This window comes from Orcinus orca, chromosome 16, assembly GCF_937001465.1.
Source record: "Orcinus orca chromosome 16, mOrcOrc1.1, whole genome shotgun sequence".
Classification (NCBI taxonomy): domain Eukaryota; kingdom Metazoa; phylum Chordata; class Mammalia; order Artiodactyla; family Delphinidae; genus Orcinus; species Orcinus orca.
Genome location: NC_064574.1, coordinates 12,866,389 through 12,894,359, shown reverse-complemented (window position 1 = coordinate 12,894,359; position 27,971 = coordinate 12,866,389). Strand labels below are relative to the sequence as shown.

At 45.0% G+C, this 27,971-nt stretch overlaps 1 protein-coding gene across 3 annotated transcripts; it reads right to left on the bottom strand.

Annotated features, from left to right (window-relative positions):
• Positions 1-51: 51 nt before the first annotated feature.
• Positions 52-27,872, bottom strand: ZNFX1 (zinc finger NFX1-type containing 1). Of its 3 annotated transcripts, none has more exons than XM_049699834.1 (15): positions 27,446-27,872; positions 26,004-26,119; positions 25,304-25,444; positions 19,329-21,137; positions 15,192-15,323; positions 13,596-13,744; positions 12,863-13,012; positions 11,446-11,560; positions 9,923-10,173; positions 8,102-8,241; positions 6,939-7,093; positions 6,416-6,561; positions 4,691-4,801; positions 4,174-4,269; positions 52-3,564 (listed from the first exon to the last, which is right to left on the bottom strand). In XM_049699834.1, exons 3-15 carry the CDS (start codon positions 25,362-25,364, stop codon positions 1,123-1,125), a joined length of 5,757 nt encoding a protein of 1,918 aa, XP_049555791.1. In that variant the 5' UTR covers positions 25,365-25,444; positions 26,004-26,119; positions 27,446-27,872; the 3' UTR covers positions 52-1,122. The 3 variants fall into 3 exon arrangements, with proteins under 3 accessions (XP_049555791.1, XP_033267100.1, XP_004282934.1); XM_033411209.2 differs by having other exon boundaries at positions 25,304-25,418; XM_004282886.3 differs by having other exon boundaries at positions 25,304-25,410.
• Positions 27,873-27,971: the final 99 nt, after the last annotated feature.

The following is a 27,971-nucleotide window of genomic DNA, read 5'->3' as shown; positions in this document are numbered from 1 at the left end:
GTCTCAAGCTGCTTGAGCTGCTTTTAACAGTTGAGGACAAACACAGACCACTGATTTTTCTCACTGTTTTTATTAATTGGCTTTATAGGCTAAAGTGCATAGTAAAGACAAAAAAGGAAATGTATACATAGCAAAGGGACGTTTTCTCGCCAACATTAGAAAGACCTGAGATGCCTAAGTGTCAGTTCTAGGGAACACTGGACTGAGGGAATACGTATGCAGGCAGCAGGCCTGGGGGCTGGCTTCTGGTATGGACCTGGGACCTACAGAAGCTGCTGGCATGCTAACCCTGCCCAGGCAAAAGCTGCAATAGAGGGTGTTGGGACAAAAGGGTCACACTTTGGATAGGCGCTGCTGGTACTAAATGAGAGTTTAGTCCTTTCAAGGCCCTGGGGAACGAGCACAGCTACTGAGCGTCTCCTATTGCAGGGAAAAAAACCTCAACCATCCCAAAGTGCAAGTCCCAGGAAGGGTACAGGGATCACTCCTTAGTTGGCCTGGGCCTGCTGCATAAGCCCCCAGCTGTGGTCTATCACACTTTCCCCCACTCTCAGTGAATATGTAACATCAGGATTAGTCAGTGAAGTCTTTGTCTCATCACGTGCCTCCGTCTCCTAGAATGAGGGTGCCCGAGGAGGAGGGTAGGAGGGATTCTTGTGCTCCTTGAAAGGATAAGCAGCTCATAAACAACAACTCTGGGCCTCTTTATTAGACTGGAAATGAGTGTGCAAGTTAGGTCCTGGCAATTTAGAATGAGTCTGCTTCACTGAGCTCCTATCTGCCTCTGGAGCACTGCGGAAAAAAACATGTGACTGAGTCAGGATCCAGAGACACTACTAGGTAGCCTGGGTGGAAGCCCCAAACGTGCTTCAGGCAGTCTGTCCACTAACTTGCAGAAGAGAGAAGAGACCTGTTAACTTCGCTCTCAGTTCTGGAAGTAAAGTGCTTACTCTAGAGCAGGGGTAAATCTAGAAACAAATGTGGGCAAGCCCTAAAAGTGGATCCTTAAATAGGTGCTAAGACTAAAAGGACAGTAATAAAAAACAAACTTCGGTTCTTTCATGGGGGAGCCGGCCCCAGCCATACGGTGGCCGGGGCAAAAGGCAGCGGTATGTCATCTTCCTACATCATCCTCTGGATCTCCTCAAAGTTCAGCAGGTTGTTGGCCGTGTCAGACCAGGCAGGGTGCTGGGCCCCATCCATCTCGGAAGCAAGCTGATTGCTTCTTTCCAGAGTATGGTTCACGCCCCCAATCACCTCCTTACAGTCAGGACACGTGCCCCTCTGCATGGCTCCCCCACAATCACTAATCACATAGATGTGGCCATTGGGGCACTTGAACCAGTGGCCACGAGGGTAACCTATGGCTTTGACGATCTGCGCTCGTTCTTCCTCTGAGATGCCCAGGCCAGAACAGGGAAGGGTGGCTTTCAGAGCCTCCATCTTTCTCTGCACAAGCTGTTCATCCTCCCGGGTGAACTTACACGTCCCCTCGAGGATCTTCCGGACTCTGGAGACCTCTTCTGCCACGCGGCCTCTCACCTTCCCCTCTGCTATCTTGCAGCGGGTCAGCAGGTTCACCAGGTATGTGAGCCTCTGGATTTCACTTTGGAGGTCATCCAATTCCTGGCTGGTGAAGCTCAAACGCTTCTTGGCCAGCCACTCATGGACCTGGTCTAATCGAGTCCTCACCTGCTTCTGTTCTAAGACATGCACTTTTTTCAGGGAATCATATAGGCCAGCCAGGTGGTCATAGAAGCTGATATAATTCTCAACAAGGCCCAGGTCCTTCACTGACAGATTTTTCTGGGCCAGCTTCTCTTTCAACATCAGGAAGTCTTCAGGGAGCAGCTGGTAGAGGAGATTCTTCCTCTCCAGTAGGGCCTTAAGTTGTTCCTGGCTGACTGCAATTTCCCCTGCTGAGCCCAAGATCTTTTCCTTGACAACTTCAATCTCTTCCAGCCGCTGTTTGATGCTGGTTCCATACCTCAGATTTTTGCGGATGGGCACCTGGCAGATAGGGCAGACCTTCAACTTGATGGCAACTTCGTCATCCTTCTGCTCGTTCATGTAGCGGTCCAGGGCTTGCACCTCAAAGATGTGGCTGCAGTCTTCCAGCTGTACAAAGCGGGCATCTGGCTCATCCTCAAAGCCAAAGAAGATCTGGGTGACTTCTTCCTGGTGGCAGACACGGCACTTCTTGGGGCATGGTTCCCCACACAAACCAATGCAGGGGTGGCCGCAAGCCAGCAGCTTAGTACAAGGCACGTAGCAGGGGGGTCGGTCACAGGGCTCAGAGCAGAGTTTGGTGCACTGGTAGTGCTGGCAGCGCCAGTCACAGGGTTCCACACAGGGACTGCACAGTTCCCCACACTTTTTCTTGCACTGGCTGTGGACGCAGCGGTTCTGACAGGTCCGCTGGCAGGGCGGGCACTCACCAATGCACGGCTCCTGGCACTTGTGTGAACAGATGAGCAGGCGATTGCAGGGCTGTTGACAGCGCTCGTGGAAGCGCCCTTTGAAGCAGCTGTGGCAGGAGCCGGGACATGGATGCCCACAGTCCAAGATGGTGCCACACTTGGTGGTGCATTTGACTGGCAGGTCATACCTGAGGTCCTCCACATGGCCACACTTCACCTTTTGGCTGTGCCCACACTTGAGTTTCACGGTGACCTTTTCTGAACACAACCGCACACAGTCTTCACCACATGGGTGGCTGCACCTGTGCCCACATTTCAGGACCTTGGGGCAAGGCTCTTGGCAGCAGAAATCTGACTCAGGCATGGAACAAGGGACCATTTGTTCATGGCCGCACCGGAGAATGACTTTGGGCACCTTCACCTGACAAGGCTGACACTCCTGGAAGCAAACAAGGGGGCACCGGTGCCCGTCTTGGCAGATCACCTTCTGGCATGGCTTCATGCACTGGAACTCCTTGTGCAAGGAGTCATAGGGGTGGCAGGCACGGGTGCAGACGTGCCCACAGCCCAGCCGGAACTCACAGGGTAGGCTGCAGCCTCCTTCGGGCACTTTTTGGAAGTCAGAAGCTTTGGATACTGAAGTGTGGATAACAGGGTGGTTCTGGCAGCACAGCCGGAGGGCAGAGCCTATCTGATTGTTCTCTCGAAGGGTATGGATGATCTTGCTCCACAAGGGCACCTTGGCCAGCATCTGCATGTTTCCAATGCAATACATTCCCTTCTTGGCACGGGACAAGGCCACGCAGATGCGGTTGGGTATCTGGAGAAAACCCACCTTGCCTTCCTGGTTGCTGCGCACTAGTGAGAGGAGGACGATATCATTCTCCTCCCCTTGGTATTTGTCCACCACATGGACCTTGACACCAGCAAATGTCTTGGCAGGCATGAGTTTGCGCAGGCAGAAGAGCTGCCCGGTATAGGTGGTGAGGATGGTGATCTGGGAGGGCAGGTATTCCTGACACAGGAAGTACTTGCACAGCTCCACCACAAAGCGAGCCTCATGCTGGTTCTGGTGGCTTTTGCCTTCTTGGATTTCCTGTTCAGGAAAGTTGTGTTCTACAAAGAAAAGGTTGGAAGAGACCCCCTGGAAAGAAAAAGAAGAGAAGGTACATTCATGGTAGTTTTTTCTACCTTCATGTGCGTTGGCCACTGACCCTGTCCCAGGGAAGGACCTTAGAAGGCTTCTACATACTCTGTACCATAACCTTTAATTTAGGAGCATTCCACGGTGCTGAATGCTTTATATACCTTATCTCCTTCAATACAATAATATTACGAAGCAGCAACCATTATTCTCATGTACAAAAGAAGACCCTGACCCTCAGAATTGGTATATAATTTGCTAAAGGTTACACAGCTACTAAATGGCAGAGCTGGGATTCAAAAATCCAGGTCTGTATTCTCAACTTATATTCTATTCCTCTTCTTAATAACTAGCTTTTTACTGTTTTGATTTTTGTTTTTGGCCACATCACATGGCTTGAGGGATCTTAGTTCCCAACCAGGGATCGAATCCAGGCCCCGGCAATGAAAGCACCAAGTCCTAACCACTGGACCACCAGAGAATTCCCAATAGGCAGCTTTTTAAAAAGCTGGCTGTTTCCCCTTCTGAAAGCCCTTTTTTATCCTGAGGAAAATATAACCTCCTAGGTTGCTGACAGCATCAGAGAAAGATCAGGTAGGGCAGATTCACCTTAATCTTCTCGTATTTGAGAACAGAGGGATGGTTTTCCAGATCCTGGTAAACGTGGGGTGTCAAAAGCCGGGCAATTTCGGGGCACATGCGGTGCTGAAACAAGACATGTATGTCATTAAAAACATGGGCGGTGCTGAAACATGTATGTCATTAAAAACATGGGCGGTGCTGAAACAAGACACGTATGTCATTAAAAACATGGGCAAAGAGTAAAATGGACAGTTTTCTAAAGACTAAGTTGCTAGTGGAAAATCTGGGGCAGTAACATTTGAAAAGAATAATAGGGAAAAAAGAGCAGAATGTAAACAGCTCCTTCATCTGACACAAACTCAACACAGGCTGAACTTGCGGTATTTTAAAACAAAAAAACAAAATAAATCTGACAGAGTCATTTCATTACTAAACTAGCAGTATTTTAATGAAATAAAAATGCCAAGCTTTCTTGTTGGCATTTGGCAGGCTCCCAGGAGCCTTCCCTTGGACATTTGGTAGTAACAAAGGTCTAGCTTCTCACCTGGTAGTTCAGACGGACAAAGGGAATGTTTACTTTCACCAACCGTTCAAAGAGGGACACCTCAAGGTTGAAATTCTTGGCCAGATCATACACATTGGCACTGGGGCGCAGCTGAGAAGAGAAACACGTCTGAGGATTCTCCACTGAAAATGTATTTTAACCATCCATCCATCTACCCACCTATCAAATGTTTTTCAAGTGGCTTCTGTGTTCCAGGCACTGCTTTAGTTGTTAACAGGCTAAGGACAAAGAGTGACAAAGGCCATGAAGCCAAGAAATAAGGGTGATGGGACAGAATGCCCAGGGGTGGAGGTTCTTTACATAGGCCTCTCTGAACAGTGACATCTGAGTTGACACCAGCATGGAGGAAGTCACCAGTCATTCAAAGAGCAAGCCATAAGAGAGAGCAGAAAGAAGAGGGTGGGAACACAGTGAGCAAATGAGATAGATGGTGGTATGAGGTGAGGTCAGAGAAGCAGGCTGAACCCTGAGAATACTGGCCTTTGTAGGCCACTTTAAGAAGCTTGACTTATTTATTTATTTATTTTTGGCTGCGTTGGGTCTTCGTTGCTGTGCACGGACTTTCTCTAGTTACGGCGAGCGGGGCTACTCTTCATTGCGGTGCGCAGGCTTCTCATTGTGGTGGCTTCTCTTGTTGCGGAGCATGGGCTCTAGGCACGTGGGCTTCAGTAGTTGCAGGACGCAGGCTCAGTAGTTGTGGCTCACGGGCTCTAGAGCACAGGCTCAGTAGTACTGCCGCATGGGCTTAGTTGCTCCACGGCATGTGAGATCTTCCCGGACCTAGGGCTCGAACCTGTGTCCCCTGCATTGGCAGGCGGATTCTTAACCACTGCGCCACCAGGGAAGCCCCAGAAGCTTGATTTTTATTTTAAGTGCAATGGGAAACCACTGGAAGGTTTTAAGCTGGGGAGTAACATGACCTGATTTACTTTTTAGCTCCTTTATGAAGAATGGATTAGAAGGTGGCAAAAATGGAAGCAGTGGGATGGGGAACACGCTGTTTTAACAGGCCACTTAAAAGGCCACGGTAGGGCTTCCCCGGTGGCGCAGTGGTTGAGAGTCCGCCTGCCGATGCAGGGGACACGGGTTCATGCCTCAGTCGCGGAAGATCCCACATGCCGCGATGCGGCTAGGCCAGTAAGCCATGGCCGCTGAGCCTGCGCATCTGGAGCCTGTGCTCCACAGTGGGAGAGGCTACAACAGTGAGAGGCCCGCGCAGCGCAAAAAAAAAAGGCCACGGTAGATTATTAAAAAGTAGTAAAGGGGGGGCTTCCCTGGTGGCGCAGTGGCTGAGAGTCCGCCTGCCGATGCAGGGGACACGGGCTCGTGCCCCGGTCCGGGAAGATCCCACACGCTGTGGAGTGGCTGGGCCCGTGAGCCATGGCCGCTGAGCCTGTGCGTCTGGAGCCTGTGCTCTGCAAAGGGAGAGGCCACAGCAGTGACAGGCCCACGTACCGCCAAAAAAAAAAAAAAAAAAAAAAAGTAGCAAAGGGAACCTGAAATGGATAATGCTACCTCTAAAACATGCCCCCAATCTAAGAGCACCTGCTCTTAGATTGAACATGGGAGGTGAGGAAAAGAGGTGTCACAGACAGCCACTAATAAGCTTGAGGACTGGTAAAGCAGAGACCAGGGTCTTCCTGTCTGATTCCTGATTCCACTCCTGCAGAGAGCCAGCCTATCTTCTAGGGGCCCCTGGCCTACCTGCTGGTGGTCCCCAATCAGAATGAGGTGCTGGCAAGCTTTGCTCAGGGTGGCAATGGTGTGGGCCTCAAGGACTTCAGCAGCCTCTTCCACGATGACGATCCGAGGCTCCACCTTCTGCAGGATCTGGCGATATTTGGCAGCACCTCGAGTCAAGAGAACAAAGAGAGTTCTCTGAGCGGATGTACTGGACTCGCTGTGCCACTGGGCTTCTGGATTGGTGACCCCCGAGCCTGAGTCTGTTACAACTGAGTCCTCACATTCACCCAGGGCCACGGTGACCACTGCATGAGAATGAGTGCTGCTGGGTGGTCTCCAGAGCACCATCCCCATGTTGTCACTGTTGAGGTTCTAAATGCAGTAGAAGCAAGTGGGTGAATTTCACCAAGAGAACCCTAAACACAGCTTGCTTCCAATAGCTTTTCATGGTATTTTCCTCTAACCTACTAAAGAAGTTTCTCTTTACCTGTCCTAGATAATCTGATAGGCATTGGCAACAGTAGTGAACTCTATGCTTTCTTACCTGTTGTTGTCATTCCTACAACTTGGGCATCTTTCAGGATGTGCAGGTCTTCCTGGAGTCTCAGCTCTGCCATTCTCTCTGCTGATGTGCGGTACTGACGTTCATAGCTGAGGATCTTTCGGCGGGTGTCAGCCTGGTACATCTGTAGCCACAGCCTGGAGAATGTGAAGAACCAGGGAGAGGAAGCCATGTGCTTTTTGAGAAGGTGGAGGAAGCCCCTTCAGTGTGCCCTGTGCATGAAGTGGAACCTACACCCTAGAGGAAGTTACAAGCCACAGAGAAAGGAGAGACCCAGATGTGCAGGGACCTGAGAGTCCAAAATGGCCAACAAAATGATGTGCAGGGAGATGTATATAAGTGGTCAGGAGCTAAGGAAGGAGGGGGCTAAAGAACAGAGGTTAACTACTGGACAAGAGCAAGGGACTTTAAAAGCTTCAGGAAGAATTTCTCACAAACTGTCCCTACTCCATTCCTGCCCGAGTCCCCACTCCTCCCCTCACAATTACTTGTAATTGTGGAGAATTACTTGTAACTCTCCACAAGTAAAACAGATCATTTCACCACTCTGCTGTAAAACCTTCCAGTGGTACTCTTCAGCCCTAAGAGGCCCTGCACAGTCTGGCCCCTGCCCACCTCTCTGACCTCACTTTCTATTTGTCTGAGATACAGCCATGCTGGCTGCCTTCTTTCAATTTCTCAAACATGCTCCCTCCCCCCTCGAGGCCTTTACCCGTGTGGTCCCTGCAAGCTCATCTGCTCCCCCTTCCCAACTGGCCTTATTAATGCCTACTCATCTTCCAGATCCTGCCTCCAATGTCACTTTCCTAGATAGATCAGATCAGCTCCCATGTTAATATTCTTAGCACTCCTTGCTCTTTTCTTCCTTGGTGTTGATGCCTGTTTGTAACTTTTTATTTGTGGAACTAACTGATTTGTCTTCCTGGATAGCCTCTAAACCCTGTGAGGGTAGAACCAAGCGTGTCTATTCTATCCCATGGCTGCATCTAGCACTCAGCTCAGTGGGGTGCTCAATCAATCGTCGGTTAACACTAATATTGAAGATCTGAAGGGCTTATATTCTAGGAACAGGAAAGGAACCCCCTAGGGAAATTACATGGGCTGGCTGGGGCTGGGGGTAGGTGGGGGTGGGGTGGGCACAGTACCTATAAAGCTGCCAGCGAGAATTCAGGTCCAGCTGCCAAACATCCTGGATTTCATTGGCCTCGGCCTCAGTCATGGTGTTCAGCTTGCGAAGTTCAACCTTCACCTTCTTTTTCATTTTCTTTTTCTGGTTGCGCTGGGTCTATGGATATCAATACCAGTCAGAGTCACTGAGTAGAGGTGGGCCTAGTTCTAAGCCCGAGGCGGGGGCTAGAGCACATTTAAAAAAGGAGCTGTCATCTCTGATGAACTTCTCTAAGTGTCTCACACTCTCCCAACAGATATTTCATTGCTAAATGAGGGCTCTGGAGCCAGTTTGTCTGGGTTCAAAGTCCCATCTACCTCTTATATGTTGCGGGACCTAGAGTAAGTTACTGAACCTGAACCTCTATGTGCCTCAGCATCCCCTTCCATAAAATGGGAATAACAATAGTACCTCTTCACAGAGTTGCTGGATTGACTGGAGGAGTAAATACATGGAAAGCACTTTAGAAGAGTGCTGGCACTAGTCATTACTGAACATCTTTGACCACAGTCTGCTTCTCATTCCTAAAGCATATGTCATGACAGTAGTGGAGGTGCGTCTCTCTCGTTAAATGCCATACAGGTCCTGCTAAGATGGTCTTAATGCCGTTATATCAAGATAGTACCTTTAACAAGTGGGTAAAAGGCACCATTTCGGAGAAAGTGCTCCCCCCGGCTCTGCATGAGCCTTTAGAAGGACTGGCATGCCAGATAGATGTCACAATACTATGGACCCCCCTCCGCTTCAAAACCAAACAATTCAACTCCTCCAGAGGCCAGATGGCAGATGCCCAATCCATGCTTCCAAGTATTGGGCTCATGATTCTGTCCCTCGCATAGAGACGTTGAACTGAACTAGGAGATCAGATTCAAAGCCAGCAGACTGGAGAAAGCTGCATTCAAAGCTGCCCTTAAAGTCCCTTAAATCATCAGTGGGGTTCAGTGTTCTATTGTCAGAGTAAGACACGGTAAATTCTGAGGACCACTAGGTTCTACCAAAGGAAGGAGCGGACAGAAAGTCTGGACATTTATACTATTCTGGCTCTAAGAGAAATATCAAATTTCAGAGTGATTGAAGGATAAATATTCCATCCAGTCTACATAGCTTACTTCATTCTGTTTTACTTGAATCCTCTAAAATCTTAATGCATAGACTTGTTTGTAGTTGAAAAGAGAATATCCATGAAAGCACCAAGCACTGAGACCGTAAGTGTTTGATCTGACTCATATGTGCTGCGCTTCTCTAAAAGTTCAAGAGAAGCACTTGGCTACCTACTTCCTGTCTTTCTAAGTTAGCATTTCTTGCCAGGGCCCCTCTAAAAGGCCATAATTTTTATACTCTTGGAAACTGGACCTATCTTTTTTTTTTTTCCTGCAGTACGCGGGCCTCTCACTGCTGTGGCCTCTCCCTTTGCGGAGCACAGGCTCCAGATACACAGGCTCTGCGGCCATGGCTCACGGGCCCAGCCGCTCCGCGGCATGTGGGATCTTCCCGGACTGGGGCACGAACCCGTGTCCCCTGCATTGGCAGGCGGACTCTCAGCCACTGCGCCACCAGGGAAGCCCTAGACCTATCTTATACTAGGATTAGGTTGTAAAAGGGTAAATTAAGCTAATTATGAGGATGCAGTGAATACGGTGCAACAGAAGTGAGTGAAAATCAGGGGCTGCGGTTCTGGTCAGAACATATGCTCTCAGGCCTGTTTAGGAGAGTTACCCACACCCACCTGGCAATAATAACTGAACTCCCATTTCCTACTCTGTTAGGACTTGCAGGGGCTACGAGGAAGTGAGCTTACCTCCCACTCTCCTGCAGCCTGCTCCTGCCCGGCTGCTGTCCCGGGGCCATAGTTGTCTAGCCTCATGGCCAGAAGCACTTTAGCCAACTCCTGTACTGCCCCATTCTCTTCCTTCTTCCGTCGCCGGGGCCTCACCACCTCTTCCTCCTCAATCATCCGGTCTGCTTGAATCAGTTCAGCCTCCTCTGCGATCTCAATCAGCGAACCCTCCTCTTCCCCTTCTTCCTCCTCCTCCTCCCCTTCTGCCTTGGCTAAGAGAGGAAAGCAGTCAGGACAGGGATGGAGACTCTTGAAGCCAAAGGATGAAAAAGGGTACCTATAAGAGCTTAGATGCATGAAGACATTCTTAAGGGGTTTAAGTGGTTACCTCTGGGTAGGGAAATGGGAGGAATGACAGGGGAGAGAGACTTAGGTTTCCTTGCATACATTTTTGTTACATTTAAAAAATCACATGAATGTATGCCTTTTTAAGGAAGGTTTTACTTATGTCAAATACATATACAAAGGAAAGTATACAACGTAAATGTGCAACTTAAAGGATTATAAAAGTATATAAAATGAACATCCAAGTACCTTCCACCCAACTTAAGAAGCAGAAAGTTACCAATTTCTTTGAAGACCCTTGTGGGCTCTACTAACCTGAATTCTATATTAGTCATACCTCCCTTTTAACTTTACCACATATATAATATATATATATCTTCAAACAACCACCATCATCTAGTTTTGACTTTTCTGAGCTCTATATAAATGAAATCATACTGTATATATCAATATTTTCCTATAACTTGCTTTTTTCAGTCAGCATTGTTTTGGTTTTTTTTTTTGCGGTATGCGGGCCTCTCACTGTTGTGGCCTCTCCCGTTGCAGAGCACAGGCTTCGGACGCGCAGGCTCAGCAGCCATGGCTCACAGACCCAGCCGCTCCGCAGCATGTGGGATCTTCCCGGACTGGGGCACGAACCCACGTCCCCTGCATCGGCAGGCGGACTCTCAACCACTGTGCCACCAGGGAAGCCCAAGCATGTTTTTGAGTCATACATATTGCTGTATATGCTGTAATTCAATCCTTTTCACAGTTGTATCCATTATCTGAATAGATTGTAATTTATCCATCTGGTGTACAAATGTGGATGGATATTTGAGTTCCTTCTGCCTTTCTTTTATCATAAAGTGGTTTTGCCAATTAATATCGCCATTAGCCTCATATCAGAGTTCCCACTGCTCCACATTCTTTCAATGTGGGATTATATCAAACATTTAAATTTTTGCCAATCTAGTAGGTGTGTAATAGTATATCATTGTAGTTTTAATTCCTCTCATTTCTAATGAGCACTTTTCATGTTTATTGACCATGAGGATTTATTTTGTGATGTGCTTATTAAAAGTCTTTTATCTGTTTTCCTATTAACCTATTATTTGTCTTTTTCTGATTGATTATAGCTCTTTACTTTTAAGTCCTGCTCTTCTAGTCTTTACCATTCCACCTTAAGATGTGATTCTAGGCAGACATGCACCTCTTACCTGTATTTTCAGGTCCTGCTGGAGCAACACTTTGGGTGAAAGAACCAACACCTAGACCCAGCCACTCCAGCATCATGGAATGCTTCCAGCCCTGGAAGCAAACCCATTCGCTATTCTGAGGAAAGAATTATTAGTCATGAGAATTCTATGACAACTAGCATGAGGAAAGGTCTTCTCAAAGGATCAAGAGGTAATTCCCTTAAAATTCTCTTAAAAATGCAACATTTGGGCAACTGGCTCATTTAATATGACTTGCATAGATTTAAAAACAAAAATTTCCTGCCTCTTTTGAAAAAATCAGGAGCTATGAGAGCAATGAGCCTGCATTCCTAAATGGCAACAAATGGCCGAAGTTGGCTGCTGCCACCCCTTTTCCAGTTTGCCTCAGTCCTTGCTACTTCCCAACGCCTCACATCTAGCCTGCTTCAGTCCTTTATAGGACTCTGACTGACCCTTTTAGGCTTTGGGGCTTGAAACCCTGGAAATCACCAACCCATTGATAGTAGAGCTACCATCTCACTGGATTCCTGGCCAACCACTTTACAGAGATCGTGTCAGGTACTTCCCCGGTGGTCCAGTGGTTTAGACTCTGTGCTTCCACTTCAGGGGGCACGGGTTTGATCCCTGGTTGGGGAACTAAGATCCCTGCATGCCGCGCAGTACAGCCAACAAAGAAAAAAAAAAAACACACAGATAGCAGATACTTCTTATAATGTCCTTTGAAGGCAGGCGTTATTATTATTCCTGCTTGACTGCTGAGGGACCTGAGGATCACACTGGCTCAAGTCACAAGTCTGTGTGACCAGTCTGTCAAGTCCCAGACCCTCTATATGTGCTAGGTTGCCTCGTTATGGTTTTGTTTAATTTAACAAGCACTTAGAGCACTTATTAAATCAAGAGGTTTACAAATATTGACTTGTTTATTCAATAACAATCCTATAAGAAATAAGTTGATCTGTAAGAAACTGCCATTTTTGCAAGTTAAATTTAAAAATATTGGCAATTTCACGGGGTTCAACTTAATGTTATTAGCCGCACTTTTTTTTTTTTTTGCCACGCCTCACGGCTTGCGGGATCTTAGTTCCCCGACCAGGAATGGAACCCGTGTCCCCTGCAGTGGAAGCCTGGAGTCTTAACCACTGGACCTCAAGGGAAGTCCCTATCCCCACTTTATAAAAGAGGAAACAGGAACAAGAAAATTAAGTAATTGCCTAGAGCAAAATCAGTATTCACATCCAGCAGACTGGCTCCAGAGTCTTGTTTCTGACTAGTATATTCAGCTGCCTTTTCTCACGAAAAGGAACTTTTCACATCACAGCAGCATCTTAGCAGATTATAGCTAATGCTTTGGACTTCTACTTCTGCTGCCAAATATGGGGACAAGTGAGATGCTTGTGCCCCACAAGATGACCCCTACCTGTACTGGTCCATTCATCAGGCTTTTCCAGTGTTGGAGGGAGATGTACTTCTCCAGATGCTGTTCCCGTAGTACGCCACGCATGGTGCACTCCAGGGTCTGGGCCCCTTCATGCAGCTCTTGCTCTGACTCTTTCATTTGTGTCATGATCTATCAAGAACAGAGGGAAAGAAATGATGAAGAAGTATCATCATGTCCCAAACTCAGTCTCTGCCTTGAGGGAAAACAAAGCTAACACAGGAACAGCCAGTCTTTAACCAAAGGATTAGTATCTAAAATGTCTAAAAACCTCCTACCAACTAGTAAGAAAAGGAAACAAATAATACAACAGAAAAGCAGGCCAAATATACTGTGGTAGAGACCGCTCTCTTTTTTCCTTAGTAATAAGAACTCAAAGTTTTGGTTGGGCACAATGCTGCCCAGCTAGAAGATGATACTTACCTGGTCAACAGGCCGTAAGTAAAAGTGCTATGGGTGGTTTTGGGGAAGTAGCTTTAAGGCCCTGGCAGGGGCTGGGAGGGGTGGTGTGCCCTTTTCTGTCCTTTCCCCATCTTGGATTATGAGGGCAAAGATCACACCGTAGGATTACCCGAATGGAATGCTGGAAGGAACCAGGGTCCTTCACAGCTTTGTGGAGCCTCCCTATCTCCCCTGGACTGCCTACCCAGAAAGCCACTGCTATCTTGGTTAGTTCTCCCTTGAGCTACCTCAGATCTCCAAAGCTGGGACTTACACTCATGTAGGCCCTTCGGAGGTGCATGGGGAGGTTGCGGCGGAATTCCCGCTTGTTCCTCAGCTCCCTCAGGGTGAACTGCTTCAGGATTTCACTGTTGCTCCTTCCACCTACCCGCACAATGCTGGTCTTTTGACACTTATAGATGCCTGTGGAGCAAAGCAGAGCATGGCAGAGTTAAGAGGAGCTATGCTGGATTCTCTCAGGTGAGAGCTGTGTTATGTTTGGGACGTTGTTGCAGCCGGTCCCTTAGGGTACAAACTGGTACTTACAGGGAACCTACCCCACCAGTGAACAAGAAGGCCCCAGAGATGATGTGACCTGCAGAGCAGTAAAGTGTGGTGCTTAAGAGCACAGGCTTTAGAATCAGACACTTGGGGACCCAAGTCTTGTCTGCACACTTACTGCTATGTAACCTGGGGCAGGTTACTTAAGTTGAGCCTCAGTTTCTTTGTCTGTGATTTGAAGACAGTAATACTTTCCTTATAGGGCTATAGTCTGGATAAACGAGAGAGTATCCTTATAGCTCCTAGGGAGGGCCTGGCCCAAAGTAAGCATTAGTAAATGTTCTCTATTATTCACTCTACAGATATTTACTAATTGCTTATTTTGTGCCAGGCATGTGTTAGTTTCTGAAGATACAGTGGTCAAAACACAGGTTCAGTTCCTCATTTGTTCTCATGTCTCACAGTCTACCAGAGAAGATACATATTAAACATTTTATCATAATAAAACTTAATACTATAAATACATGCTAAAAGTGTATAACAGGGGACCTTAACTAGCTTGGGTGGGGCAGAGATCTAATTTTTAAGGATCTAATTTAAACTGATACTCTAGGAATAAGGAAGATTTAATCTAGGTGAAAGGAGGATATGAAAGAGTGGAAAATAATAGTCTAAGCATTATTTTCCAGAGGAAAAACAAATACTTATTCATTCATTTATGCAATTAGTATTGTTTGAGTGTCTAGTATGTGCCAGGATCTGTGAATATAGCAAGAAACAGGACCAATCCACTTAGTGTTTATAGTCTAGGGTAGAGACACATACAAATAAACTGGTACATATATGCTAATTAAGTATTTGAAGGAAAAAATACAAAAGGAGTCTTAACCTTGTCTGGGGCCAAGAGGGCAAGTCCACATGAAGTGAGACCTGAGGAATCAGCTGGAGCCATCCAGGCTGGGTGCATCAAGATGGAGACAGCGGGAGAAAGAAAAAGTACATGCTAGGCAGAGGGAACAGCATGGGCCAAGGGAGAAGCTGGAGGAAGTCAAGAAACTGTAGACAGTCAGGGTTGCTGGAGTTAGAGAGAACAAGGGAAGAGGTAGGAGATGAGGTTCAGAATTAAGCTGGAGCAAACCACACACAGCCTTTCAGGCTGTGGACTTTATCCAAAGAGCAATAGAAAGCTACTGAACTTGCTGATGGTTCAAAGTCGAGAACTTTTTTTTTGGCCACACTGCACAGCCCGCAGGATCTCAGTTCCCTGACCAGGGACTGAACCCGGGCCACAGCAGTGAAAGCCCAGAATCCTAACCACTAGGCCACCAGGGAACTCCCAACAGAGAACAATTTTGCCTACAGATATTACCTTCCAGAAACTGGTCCAAAGCATGATTAGTATAACACACAACCAAGATGGGGAACTTCTGGAGGCTAATTTGCCAAACAGCCTCGTTGGTTAGAAGGGCCTGAACAATTTTTAGACCCACATAGGTTTTGCCTAAAAAACAAGGAAAAAGGAGAGTTAAAAAACTTAGAGACTTTCTAAAAGGAGTAATTATGTACAGCAAATTATTATTATTATTTAAAAATTTAAGGTAATATATTGAGATGGTTTAAAATCCTAGAAGCGCAAATGGGTGTGTTATGTCCTCCTCACTCTTCTGCCCCCAGCCACCTAGTTCCTCTTGGAAGCAACCGGCGTTACCAGTTTCTTGTGTAACTTTCCAGAGGTAGTCATTCTATGCACAAACAAAAACGAATATAGTCTTTTTCTAGCCTTCCCCTTCCTTCTTAAAATACAAACAGTAGCAGGCTATTTTCACCGTTCTACATCCTGCTTTTTTCACTTAATATAGTTCTCTATCAGTACATAAAAAGAATCCTCTTTTTGTTTTTCAGGGCTGTAAGGCATTTTTTTAGCCAGTTTTCTGTTGATGGACATATACATTGTTTCCAATCTCACACAGCAAATTATTTAGAAATGCTTTTTTTTAAAAATAAATTTATTTATTTAATTTATTTTTGGCTGTGTTGGGTCTTTGTTGCTGAACGCGGGCTTCCTCTAGTTGTGGTGAGCGGGGGCTACTCTTTGTTGTGGTGCACAGGCTTCTCATTGTAGGGCTTCTCTTACTGCAGAGCACGGGCTCTAGGCACACGGGCCTCAGTAGTTGTGGCATGTGGGCTCAGTAGCTCTGGCTCGCGAGCTCTAGAGCGCAGGCTCAGTAGTTGTGGCGCACAGGCTTAGTTGCTCCGTGGCATGCGGGATCTTCCCGGACCAGGGCTCGAACCCGTGTCCCCTGCATTGGCAGGTGGATTCTTAACCACTGCGCCACCAGGGAAGCCCTAGAAATGCTTTTAATATACCACAGTAGACTTGCCTTTGTGATAGGAGTGAAAAACTCACAGAAATCAACATCGGAGTTAGAGTTATGGGCTCATTAATAAATGGTCAATAATTAATTGTTTACAAACAGCTAAATTCTTACATTGTGTCAAGCTGAGAAGCCACTGTCCTAAAAAATACTCAATGTTGAGTGAGCAATACAAGAAAATAAACATTTCAGTACAGCTGAATACTTTTCAGTATAGATAAATAACAATTTCTTGCTTCCTTTTTTTTCTTCAAATAATATGTATTGAGTGCCAAACAGGTGTTAGACACTGGGTTAGGTGCAAGAAATACAATGGTGAGCAAAATAGCCATGGTTCTTATCTTCCTGGACCTGACAGACTTGCAGAAGAGAAAGATAATCACACAAACAAATGCAAAAATCACAAATGTGGGAAATGAGAAATACAAGGTACCAAGAAAACAAATAATTGGGATTCTGGCCTACTCAATGAGATTAGAAGAGGCTTCCCTGGGAAAGTGATAACTGAGTAAGAGCGGGCAAGGCGGAATAGGGATGGACTGGTTGGGAGGTTCCTGACATCTTCCAGTGAGTGAGGACAAGGTCTGGCTCCAGCAGTTGAGATAATTACGCAGACTGGGGAGAAGTTTCAGAGATAAACTTGATTGGAACTTGATAATGGTATGGCTGGGGTGAGGAACAGAAAAGGATAACTCCTATGTTTCTAATTTGGAGGACTGGATGGCTAAGGAGTCCTTCGGAGGAAAGAAAATCTTTATAATTCAATATTTACCCCATCCTCTCCTACTGCTTCCTTCCCCTTGGAATGGATACTTTTCGGGATTTCCACCTCAAAAATGACCCCCTTTGTCACATCCCTCTCAAACTCACAGGCTGTTTCTTAGTAGCTCTGCGTGTGTGTGTGTGTCAACCTAGCGTGTTGTCACATCCCTCTCAAACTCACAGGTAGGCTGTTTCTTAGTAGCTCTCTGTGTGTGTGTGTGTGTGTGTGTGTGTGTGTATGTACCAACCTAGAGTGAAATGATTATATTACTATACTTGGAGCTAAAGAGTCTCAAGTCAAATGATAACATTAGGGGAAATTAGTTGCAACATGCATATTTTGAAAATACAAACAGCTTCTATAAATCAGTAAGAAAAAGAAACCATTCAACAGAAATACGGCAAATACGAAAAGGCAATCTACAGAAACAGTTATATAGATAGCTAATAAAAACAAGAAAGGATATTTAATCTCACTCTTGATTAAAGAAATACAAATTAACCACTGTGATATACATTTCCAGAGGACAATTTGGCACTATCTATTAAAATTACTAATTCACATATTCTTTGATTCAGTTAGGGATTTCTCTCCTGGATATACTCTGCTTCTGTGTGAAATGACTCACAAACAAGGTTATTCACTGACCTATTGTTTGTATCAGTAAATCTTTCCATAGGGAACTGGTTAAAGAGATTATGAGCTGTCTATACAATGGAATATTATGCAGCCACAAACAGGAGTGAGATAATACTTATGCACCAGTATGAAAGGATCACCAATGTATTTTATAAGTGAGCAAAGCAAAACACATGCAAAGTGTTTTCTAGCATAGTGAGTCAAAAAAAAGTGGGGGGAAATAAATATAATTATGCATTTGCTTGAATATTCATAGACTATCTCGTGAAGGATAAACAGGAAGACAATAACATTGCTTTAGATAAAGGTACTGGGTGGGATGGTGGGAGGAGAGAGACGTGGAATTTTTAAAATATTTGAACCATTTTTTATTAAAACATAAAGTTAAAATTAATAATGAGCCAAAAACTCTAACCTCTCAGATCAGCAAAAACTGCTGATGAGCAAACATTGATAACATACAACAATGCTGGAAAGTATATAAGGAAATGGGAACACTAATTCATTCTGGGTGGCAGTACAAACTGGTACATCCTTTTTCTTCTTCTAAAGCCCTGAAAGCATCACTTTAATTATGCAGATTTTCCCATCATATGGGTGTTTCTTATCAGAAAGAACTTTCCATTTTGTTACATTAATTTTTTATCATGAGTTACCATTCTTTTATCGTTATTTTTAAAGAACCTCTTCCTGTTTTGTTTTTTATTTTTTAAATATTCTTTTGGGAGGGTAATTTAGCAGTACCTACCCTAACTATTAATGTGAATTCCCACGTTAGGAAAAAAACTACAGAAATAATAAGCAGAGTACTCAGAGATAAACACACACAGATATAGATTATGAATACTTATTAAGCACTGTCTATGAAACCAAAAAAAAAAATCTTGGTGCATTCATGCCATGAATGCAGGCATGGTAAAAAAGAGTGAGGTATATTTCTAAATGTGACTGTAGTGTAAAGAATGTAAAAATATCCGTACATGTTATATACATATATATAAACTGTAGGCCAATATATAGAGCATAATCTTGTTTTTGTTATTTAAAAAATAGGAAAAGTGTGCTATGTAAACATATAAATACCCATAAAGACACAAAGATATATCAGTTTTAACTTTGGAAAACATCTCAAAAGACACATGTCAAACTGCTAATAGTAGCTATCATCTCAGAGGAGGATTAGAGTGGCACACAGGGAGGAAGATGTAGGGAAGTATATTTCCAAGAGAAGAGAGAGAGAAGCCAGGAGCCGGCTTCTAGACTGCCTGAGTTCTAGTCTTAGGTCTGTCACTTGTCATCTGTGTGAGCTTCAATATATTATTCAACCTCTCTTTGCCTTAGTTTTTTCCATCTGTAAAATGGAATGGTTTCTACCTCACAGAGTTGCAATGAGTTAACAGATGCAAATCATATACAGCAGTATTTGGTGTCCAGTGCTATTATATACCTGATATTATTTAACTTAAATTTATATAAGATCAAGCAAATTAATATAGCCTGCAACGGAGCAGAAGTAATGCATCTCCCTAAGTCTGACCCCTCAGCAGTCTTACTACGCACACCAATGGGTCCTCACTGGAAAATCACTATGAGAAGCTGCTTTTTCAACAAGTTCAATGCCCATTTCAGGGCAATGTTTTAAACTGAGACATTCCAGAAACCTAGAGTCAAGCCTCCCTTGCCTATCTCACAGGGCAGATGTCATGTGCTCTGAAAAATTTTCTCTTACCTGTTCCAGGAGGTCCTTGAATAATAGCCAGTTCTCTTGTGAGAGCAAACTGCAAGGCTTCCATCTGGGAGTCATCCAGCTTCAGGGTTTCTTTTGAGGGCCACTGGCTGGGGTCTAAGACATTAACTCTGGGATGTCTCAAGCCCTCAGTATTCCTCAGAGATTCCCCAGTGGCAGAGGGATCCTTTATTAAGGGAGTGAAATCATATCTGCCCCCCATTAGCAAGTACCTTGGCTCCTTCACATAAGAGTCACATTCCACGATGTTCCTCTGGAAGGGGATGTCTTCCTCTTGGACTTCCTGGAGTCCTTCCAGGACGTGCCTATAGGCCTCAAAGTATGCAGTTGTCTCCACCATGAGGAAAGAGTCAGAGGGCTGGACATCTGTTAGCAGCTGTTGGCTCTGCTCATTGAAGCAGAGCTGGACAATTCCTCGGCAGAGATCTTCCTGCTCCCGATTAGACACGGTGGCAAAAAGAAATGTCTCAAAGTTGTCCTTGGACATGCACACCAAGGACCCATAGAGCAATCGCTTGGAGTTCTGCCAGCGAACAAACTTCAGTGATTTTGTGTCAAATTGCACCTTGTAGACAATGCCTGTTGACGAACACACGGGGGTGATGATCCTGGTATCAAAGTAGATTCGGATGTCATCAAACTTTCTCTTCCTCAGGCCTTGGTCTTCAAAGCTTTGGAGAAGTTCCAAAATGCCCTCCCGCAGGGGTCTGACAAAATCCTCTCGCAGGAGTCGGAAGTGGGTATCCAGATAGATAGCAGTGCTGTCGTATTTTCCAGAAATGATGTTGGGGCGAAGGAATGGCCTCTCATCCAAGTGCACTTCATTGTAAGTGGGGTAAATGGGCATGGTCCGGTAGCTCTCAGCATGGTCTTCTGCCTCAGGCTGCACGAGAGTGTAGGTGTCCACTCTTAAAGTGCCCTCTCGTCTCTTTTCCTGCAGATGTTCGATGATGGTCTGGACCTTTTCCAGGTTCTTCTCTGTCTCTTCTCCTATGTCAACACCAGAGGCTCTCAAAGCATTAAGAGAAGCTGGCAGGAGAGAAATGAGCATGGAAGTTTCCTGCACAGAGCTGGCAGGGAAGACACTTACAAGGTCCTGGAGGAGGGAGATGATGTTGCTAATGTGTTCTGGATACTGGTTTCGAACATGGGGGATGGATTCAGTGATCATCCCTACCACATAAGCCGGCAAGCAGACTTTGAGGAATGTGGAATTCTTCAATATGCCCAGAACATGGAGAACGCTGTGGCGGTCCATTTTGGAACTGCAAGCCTTCCGAAGAACTTGGCAGATGAGCTCAAGGAAGTTGGACTTCATAAAAGAATGAGACAAGAGCTCCTTCAGTCCTAAACTTGTGGCAAGTGTGATGACCACCTCAGAGGGATCTTTCTGCAGAAGACTTTCTAGGAACTTGTAGCCCAGTTTCTTCACCTGCTGTGGCTGTTCTGCAGGCTTTTGGTGGGGGTTCCGCCACTGCTGAAAGTTTTCACCGGATCGTGGTGGTCTGCGGTTCCTTCCCTCCTGGTTGCCACTTCTCTGCCTGGTGTCATTTTCCTGACCATGTCTTTGGCCTCTAGGTTCATCATTGGCATGCCCCTCCTGGTTTCTCCTTCCCTGATGTGGGTTCCTGCCCACTGCCCCAAACCTCTCTTCTCTTTGCCGATGAGGAACAGGATGGTTGTTGGCCCTAGGATGCCTTCCGGGCTGGTTGGCTCCTCCTCTGAGAGCACTGGCCGCTGGATTATCGGCCTGATTTCTAGCTCTTGGTGGTAATTCTCCATCCATAGGCCCTAAACACAATGGGAATTTTGGGTAAGCACAATGATATGGACATACTTTCATTTTCCAAAACAACTAAGGAGCTTAGGTTTTATTTGGAGAGAAAAAAGGTTTCCGACCAAGTCGTGATAAATATAAACTAGTTTACAAGGGTTGTTGTATATATTACAAAAATATTGTTTTTTCAAAGGGTGCAACAGAAAAAATAAACATTTGTTGAGTGCCTAATACATGATAGAGGATAACTACTCATTTAATCCTCACAAGCTGGGATTATTTCAGAGGCTCAAAAAGGTCATCTCATTGCTTTCAGTCTCTTGGCAGTACCGAACAACAGTGAGAGCATGAGTTTCACAGCTGAACAGACCTGGTTCAAACCTTGGTCTAGGTACTTCCTTACTGTATAACCTTGGCTAAGTTGCATAATTTCTCTAAGCTTCACCATCTGGGTTGCTGTAAAGATTAAATGTTTATAAAATGCTTAGTATACTACCTGACACATAAAAAGCTCTCATTAATGTTAATTACTAACAGAAATACTAATAATTTTTTATTGGGAATACCCTGCTGATCTCTAGGACCATTTGTTCTGCCTCTAAACAATTAGGTCATAGGCAACAGAGACATCAAATGGGATAAAACCATAAAGGGAAATGCTTTTTGAACCTTCCTCAGCATCAGATGGCAAAGGGGAAGGTAGGGCTTCCTTTACCAAGATGTTTTTGAGCCAAATAATAGATTGTGAAGGAAACTGAAAAATAAAACTCAAGTTCTATTTCAGGAAACTGAGAAATGAAACTCAAACTGTGATTCAGGAAACTGAAAAATGAAAATTAACTTTTCCTCCTTTCTGCAGCACGAGTTCATCGACCTAGTACTTATCTATTCCCAAGCCTCAGACAAGGAGGTGTGGGGAGAGGAAGGAGACATACCCAACACACACAGGAAAGCTAACATCATCCTGTGGCTGAAGCTGAATTTGTCTTCCTTGATCTGCCACACATTTCATAAGTGACCTTGGCAAACATACCCAAGCCCTTTTTCTTTCAATTTCCTTTTCTCTAAAACGGATTCTAAAGCTGACCCAACTTAGCAGAATGACTTGGAGATTTTAAGAACAAATAAACAAAAGAAGACTGTATGCCATGATTGGATGATAACAAATGTTATGAAAGTTTCAAATGCACATCATATTCAAGATGATTGTACCATTTCATGCCATCAGATCCTAAATCCACTAATGTACATTTCCTTGTTTTGTATGTTGTCGAGAAAATTTTAATGTGACAAGACAAAGGAAAATTTGGTAAAATATAAATACTGTAATACCGAACTTTAAATTTTTATAATTGTTACTTTTCAAACTCCCAAGACATCATAAGAAAGTCCTACTTTTAATAATCTGATCTCATTAGAAGACTCAGTATTTTGGAAGAATGGAAAATTGTATCATTTCTCATCCTTTCAACATTCACATAGCTCATAAAATAAAGTTCTACAGTTCCTCCTCATTCGTTCCATGACTGATACTCAGAAGACATGTTGCAAACTTAGGGAAAGGCAAGAATCCATTCAGTTTAGTTTCGTTTTAGAAAGTTCTGAGCAAACAGAATAATCACTACAGTAGAGTGATGCTTTCGGAACTAACTTTGCTTTGGTGCCTAGGACTCTAGACATGTACTATCAAATACACGGTGACTAGCTATGTGTAGTTATTAAGCATCTTAAATATGACTAGTCTGAATTAAGATGTGTAAAATGACACATGGAATTTTAAAGACTTAACAGCAAAACATGTTAAATACCTCATTAAAATTTTTTATATTGATAACATCTTAAAATTATAATATTTGAATATCTGGGGGGAGTCAATACAAATATTAAGATTATTAAAGTACTATGAACACTAATTAGAAAAGGTATGTGCACCCCTAGGTTCACTGCGGCATTATTTACAATAGCCAAGATACAGAAGCAGCCTAAGTGCCCATCAACAGAGGAATGAATAAAGAAGATGTGGGGTGTACACAAACACACACACACACACACACACACACACACTATATATACACATACATATATATATAAAACGGAATACTACTCATCCATAAAAGAATGAAATCTTACCATCTGCAACAACATGGATGGACCTAGAGGGCATTACGCTAAATAAGACAGAGAAAGACAAATACTGTATGATTTTACCTATATGTGGAATCTAAAAAACCAAAGAAATGAACAAACACAAAAAAACAGAAACAGAATTATAGATACAGAAAATAAATAGGTGGTTACCAGAGGGGAGGGAGGTAGGGGGAGAAGATAAATAGATGAGGCAAATTAAGAGGTACAAACTTACAGTTGCAAAATAAATGCATCATGGGTATGAAATGTACAGTGTGGGGCATATAGTCAATAATTATGTTATATCTTTGTATGGTAACAGATTGTGTAACTAGACTTACTGTGATTATTTTGAAATATATAGAAATACTGAATCATTATGTTGTGTAACAGGAACTAACATAATGTTGTAGGTCAATTATACTTCAAAAACAAAGTCATAGAAAAGGAGATCAGATTTGTGGTTTCCCGAGGCAAGGAGTTGGGGGAGGGGAAAATGGATGAAGGAGTCAAAAGGTACAAACTTCCAGTTATAAGATAGATAAGTACTAGGGATATAAGGTACAACATGATAAATGTAATTAACACCATTATATATTATATAGGAAAGTTGTTAAGAGAGTAAATCCTAAGAATTCTCATCACAAGGAAAAAATTTTTTTTCTATTTCTTTAATTTTGTATCTATATGAGATGACAGATGTTCACTAAACTTATTTCAGTAATCATTTCATGATACATGTAAGTCAAATCATTTATGCTGTACACCTTAAACTTACAGTGCTGTATGTCAATTATATTTCAATAAACCTGGAAAGAAAAAAAACTCCAAGAAAAGTACTATAATAGTAAAATATATTCAATTATAATAAAATGATATTATTTGGATATATTGGCTTAAATAAGACAAATACCAAATTTTATTATATTAAGTTTTTAAAATGTATATTACCTGTTTCTTTTTGTTTTTAATGATGCTACTAGAAAATTAAAAATTAAGTTTTGGGCTTGCATTATGTTTCTACTGGATAATGCTCCTCTAAACCAGTTACTTCCGGGGACTTCCCTGGTGGTCCAGTGGCTAAGACTCTGCGCTCCCAATGCAGGGGGCCCAGGTTCGATCCCGGTCAGAGAACAAGATCCCACGTGCTGCAACTAAGACCTAGCGCAGCCAAATAAATAAATATTAAAAAAAAAAAAACAGTTATTTCCATTTCTGACACCTCAACACTACCTTTGCTAAAGTGAACTGCACCCATTTAGAAGCTCTCTTAAGGAGAGGGGACGGTCGTCTAGTCTGAGTCATTCATGTTGTAGCTAGTGAATAAACCATTCTCTTTTTTTTTTTTTGGGCCATGCTGTGCGGCTTGCAGGACCCTAGTTCCCCAACCAGGGATTGAACCTGGGCCTTGGCAGCGAAAGCATCAAGTCCTAACCACTGGACCATCTGGGAATTCCCAGGAATAAACCATTCTTTACTTGAGAGATGCAGTCTATTTTGGTGGGCCTGCTCATTCATAAGTAACTCAATTTCCTTCCCATTACAGATTTTCTTCAACGTACAACTGGGTTACTTCCCGATAAACCCACTGTAGGTTGAAAACATTAAGTCGAAAAAGCATTTAATACACCTGATCTATCAAACATCATAGCTTAGCAAAGCCTACCTTAACATGTGCTCAGAACACTTACATGAGCCTACCATTGGGCAAACTCATCTAACACAAAGTTTATTTTATAACAAAGTGTTGAATACCTCATGTAATTTACTGAATAACGTACTGAAAGAACAGGATGGTTGTCTGGGTACAGAATGGTTGTAAGTGTACTAGCTGTTTACCCTTGGGACAGAGTGGCTGACCGGGAGCTGCAGCTCACTGCCGCTGCCCAACATCACAAGACAGTATCTTACCCAGGAAAAGTTCAAAATTCAAAATTTGAAGTATGGTTTCTACTGAATGCATATTGCTTTTGGACCATGTTGCAAAGTCAAAAAATCATAAGTGGAACCATCATCAGTCTGGGACCATCTGAAGGTAGAAACCCTTGCTCACCTCTGTGGTTAATATGAGGATTCCTGGGCCGGGCCTCCGGACAAGGTCTTCGGTTCTCCATGTCTGAGTCACCTGATTTCTTCCACGTTCACGTTACTTTCAGTTGTCTGGAAGTCTGCACAGGTTGACAGTTATTAGTGCCTTTTGAAATACAGCATCCAGCAGGAAAAAAACCCAAATAGTATCAAGCTAATCCTTTCTACCTCTACATCTTAATGATTCGTTAATTAAGAGTCAAACATAGATTTTAATCATGTGCACAAGTGTTCAATTCTGCGAATGCTCAATTATGATACAAAACACTAAATTCACAATCTAGGATCAAATTTCAAAGGATCAAATTCCCCCTTCCCTTTATCCTTGTACTTTCTTGGGGTTAAGGGAGTGTCATCAATTCCCATTCAAAACTCCTGTTTGATTTATGCCTTTAGCCAAGATACTTAAGCAGTTGCTAGGTTTCACTTTCCTCTCCTATAAAGCAAACAAATATTGTTGCCACAACAGAAAGAAGTACATTTTTATGAACCCCCAAACCATGTATTTACCATTCCATCCAGCATTTATACTATATAATACTCTATAGCTTACAGTACTCTATAGTACATAAATAATTAGTGAGCAGTTATCCCTATACTACTCTTTGGAACACAGCCAAACGCATTAAGTCCTCTGCTCTATTGAATCAAGAGAAAGAAATTACGTTTCAATAACCAGGAGGCTTAGCATCTACAGGATGCTGTTTCCTCAGGACAGCTAGATATCTGCAGTTCTTTCCTTCTCCTCTTTCTTTTATCTTGATGGTTTTCAACAGTAGTCCTGTAAGAGAAAGAGGAAGCCCCTTATAAGGAAACTTCTCCATCCTACTCAATACACATCATGTGGGCTGGGGCTAGGGAAAGAGTGGCTAACTGAGAGTCCTCAGCAAAGGGACTTTTTCAACTGTCCCTTTCACTGAGTTTTAAAACATTCATAGTTGGAAACTGTGAATAGATCTGGCATTACATGAGGAGTAGCTTTTACCCTCATCAGAGAAAGGAGTCCCTTTCCTTCCTGCTGGGAATATTTTTGGTGAATCTCATCCCTCATCTTATCAAACCCAGCTCTCATGGCACAGGTTCAATATTTAGAGGGTTTTTTGTTTGTTTGTCTAATTAGAAAAAAATGCTCAGAGGAAAATTCCTTCTTCCTCTTGTTGAACAGAAACTCACAAATTTTCTGGGATAAAAGAAACAAGAAAAGAAAAAAGAAAGGCAAGGAAAGGGAGGAGCAGAGAGGAACAGGAAATGCTACCACAAAAGCAGAATCGAACGGGTTTCTTTGGGAATCAAGGCCTGTAAGGGCAGGATGAAGAAAATCAGTGATGGTCAAGCTGCTGTAGTGGTTAAATTAGAGAGGAATATTAATTACCAGGATGGGATGAAAGAGGTTAGAGCTGGGTTTCAGGGGGAAGTCTCCAGGGTCCTGAGAGAGTATAAGAAAGGATGGAGAAGTCCCTGTCACCCAGGCGCCCAGCAGCTCCTGATGGAGATACTGTAGGGTCAAGGGAGAGCCAGGGCTGTGTGCGGCAGTGAAGAAGGTGCCAGGGCAAAGCTGAAGCGGGGAGCCGCTGGGGAGGTGGGGGACAGTGGAAGAGGTTTGGGGGCCTCAAGGAGAGGGTGGGGCTGAGCTCAGCTGGGGGCTGTTTGCTAAAGTGATGAGGGCCTGGAAATAGGAGTGGGGAGTCTAGGTGCGCAGGGTGGTTGTAGAGGATGGGGATGAATGAGGTGATGAGGGGAGCTGAGGACGGTGGAAGATGAAGGGGGAGCTGTGGCAGAAAATGAGGATGGAGATGGGGGGACAGAGGAGAGCTAGGTGATGAGGCTGGAGGCGGAGGTGGTGATGGAGGCGCTGAGGGGGCTAAGAGGGGCGCTGAGGAGAGGGGCCAGGGGCTCAGGTGGGTGATGGGGGCGCTGAGAAGGTGACGGGTACTGTGGCGGTGACGGGTGCTGAAGCGGGTGATGGAGGCGCGGGGGCTGAGGAGGTGGCGGGGGCGCTGAGGCGGGCGTCGGGGCAAAAGTGGCAGTGGAGGGGCGGCGCGGGCGCCGGGGGTCGCGGCGGGCGGGAGCAAATGCGTGACCGGGGCGCGGGGCGGGGGTCGCTCACCGGGCTCCAGCGCGTCCTCTCTCTGCCAGCGAAGCCGCCGCCGCCGCCGCCGACTGGTGCTCGGACTCGGGCCCAAGCAGGTCAGCGGCCCCGCCCGGCGCAGCTTACTTTCGGTTTCCTTTCCCCGCAGACACTGGGCGGGCCGAGGGGCCGGCCCAGAGGAGGAGGGAGGGGAGCAGGAGGGGGCCTGGGACAGCGAGCGAGGGGGCCGGGCCCTGGCGCAGCCGGCGCCCCCGCCCTTAGGCCCGGCAGGGGCGGTTGGACCCGCGGGCGTCGCCTCAGCTCCCCGCGGCGGCGGGGCAGGCGGTCTTGGGCCGGCGCCGCTGAGGGGAGGGGACTGCGGGGGGCGGCTTAACGGCACCCGAGGCCGTTGCAGGCCTCAGCCGTACCCAAAGGAGCGGGGACCCAGCGGACAGCTTGGTGCGTGTGAAGCGCGACATGGCGGCGAGGCCGAGGAGCCCGGGTGGCCTCGTGTGTACCGGGAAGGGGCGGGGCTAGTGTCGCCTTGACAACCATTAGGCCTCCT

Excerpts from the sequence above, each read along its gene's own strand:
- ZNFX1 (XM_049699834.1), bottom strand. The coding sequence starts at position 25,364 with ATGGAGAACCGAAGACCTTGTCCGGAGGCCCGGCCCAGGAATCCTCAT. Across the intron at positions 13,013-13,595 it reads TCCGAAGGGCCTACATGAGT|ATCATGACACAAATGAAAGA; the intron begins GTAAGTCCCAGC and ends TGTTCTTGATAG. Across the intron at positions 3,565-4,173 it reads TCAAATACGAGAAGATTAAG|GGGGTCTCTTCCAACCTTTT; the intron begins GTGAATCTGCCC and ends TTTTCTTTCCAG.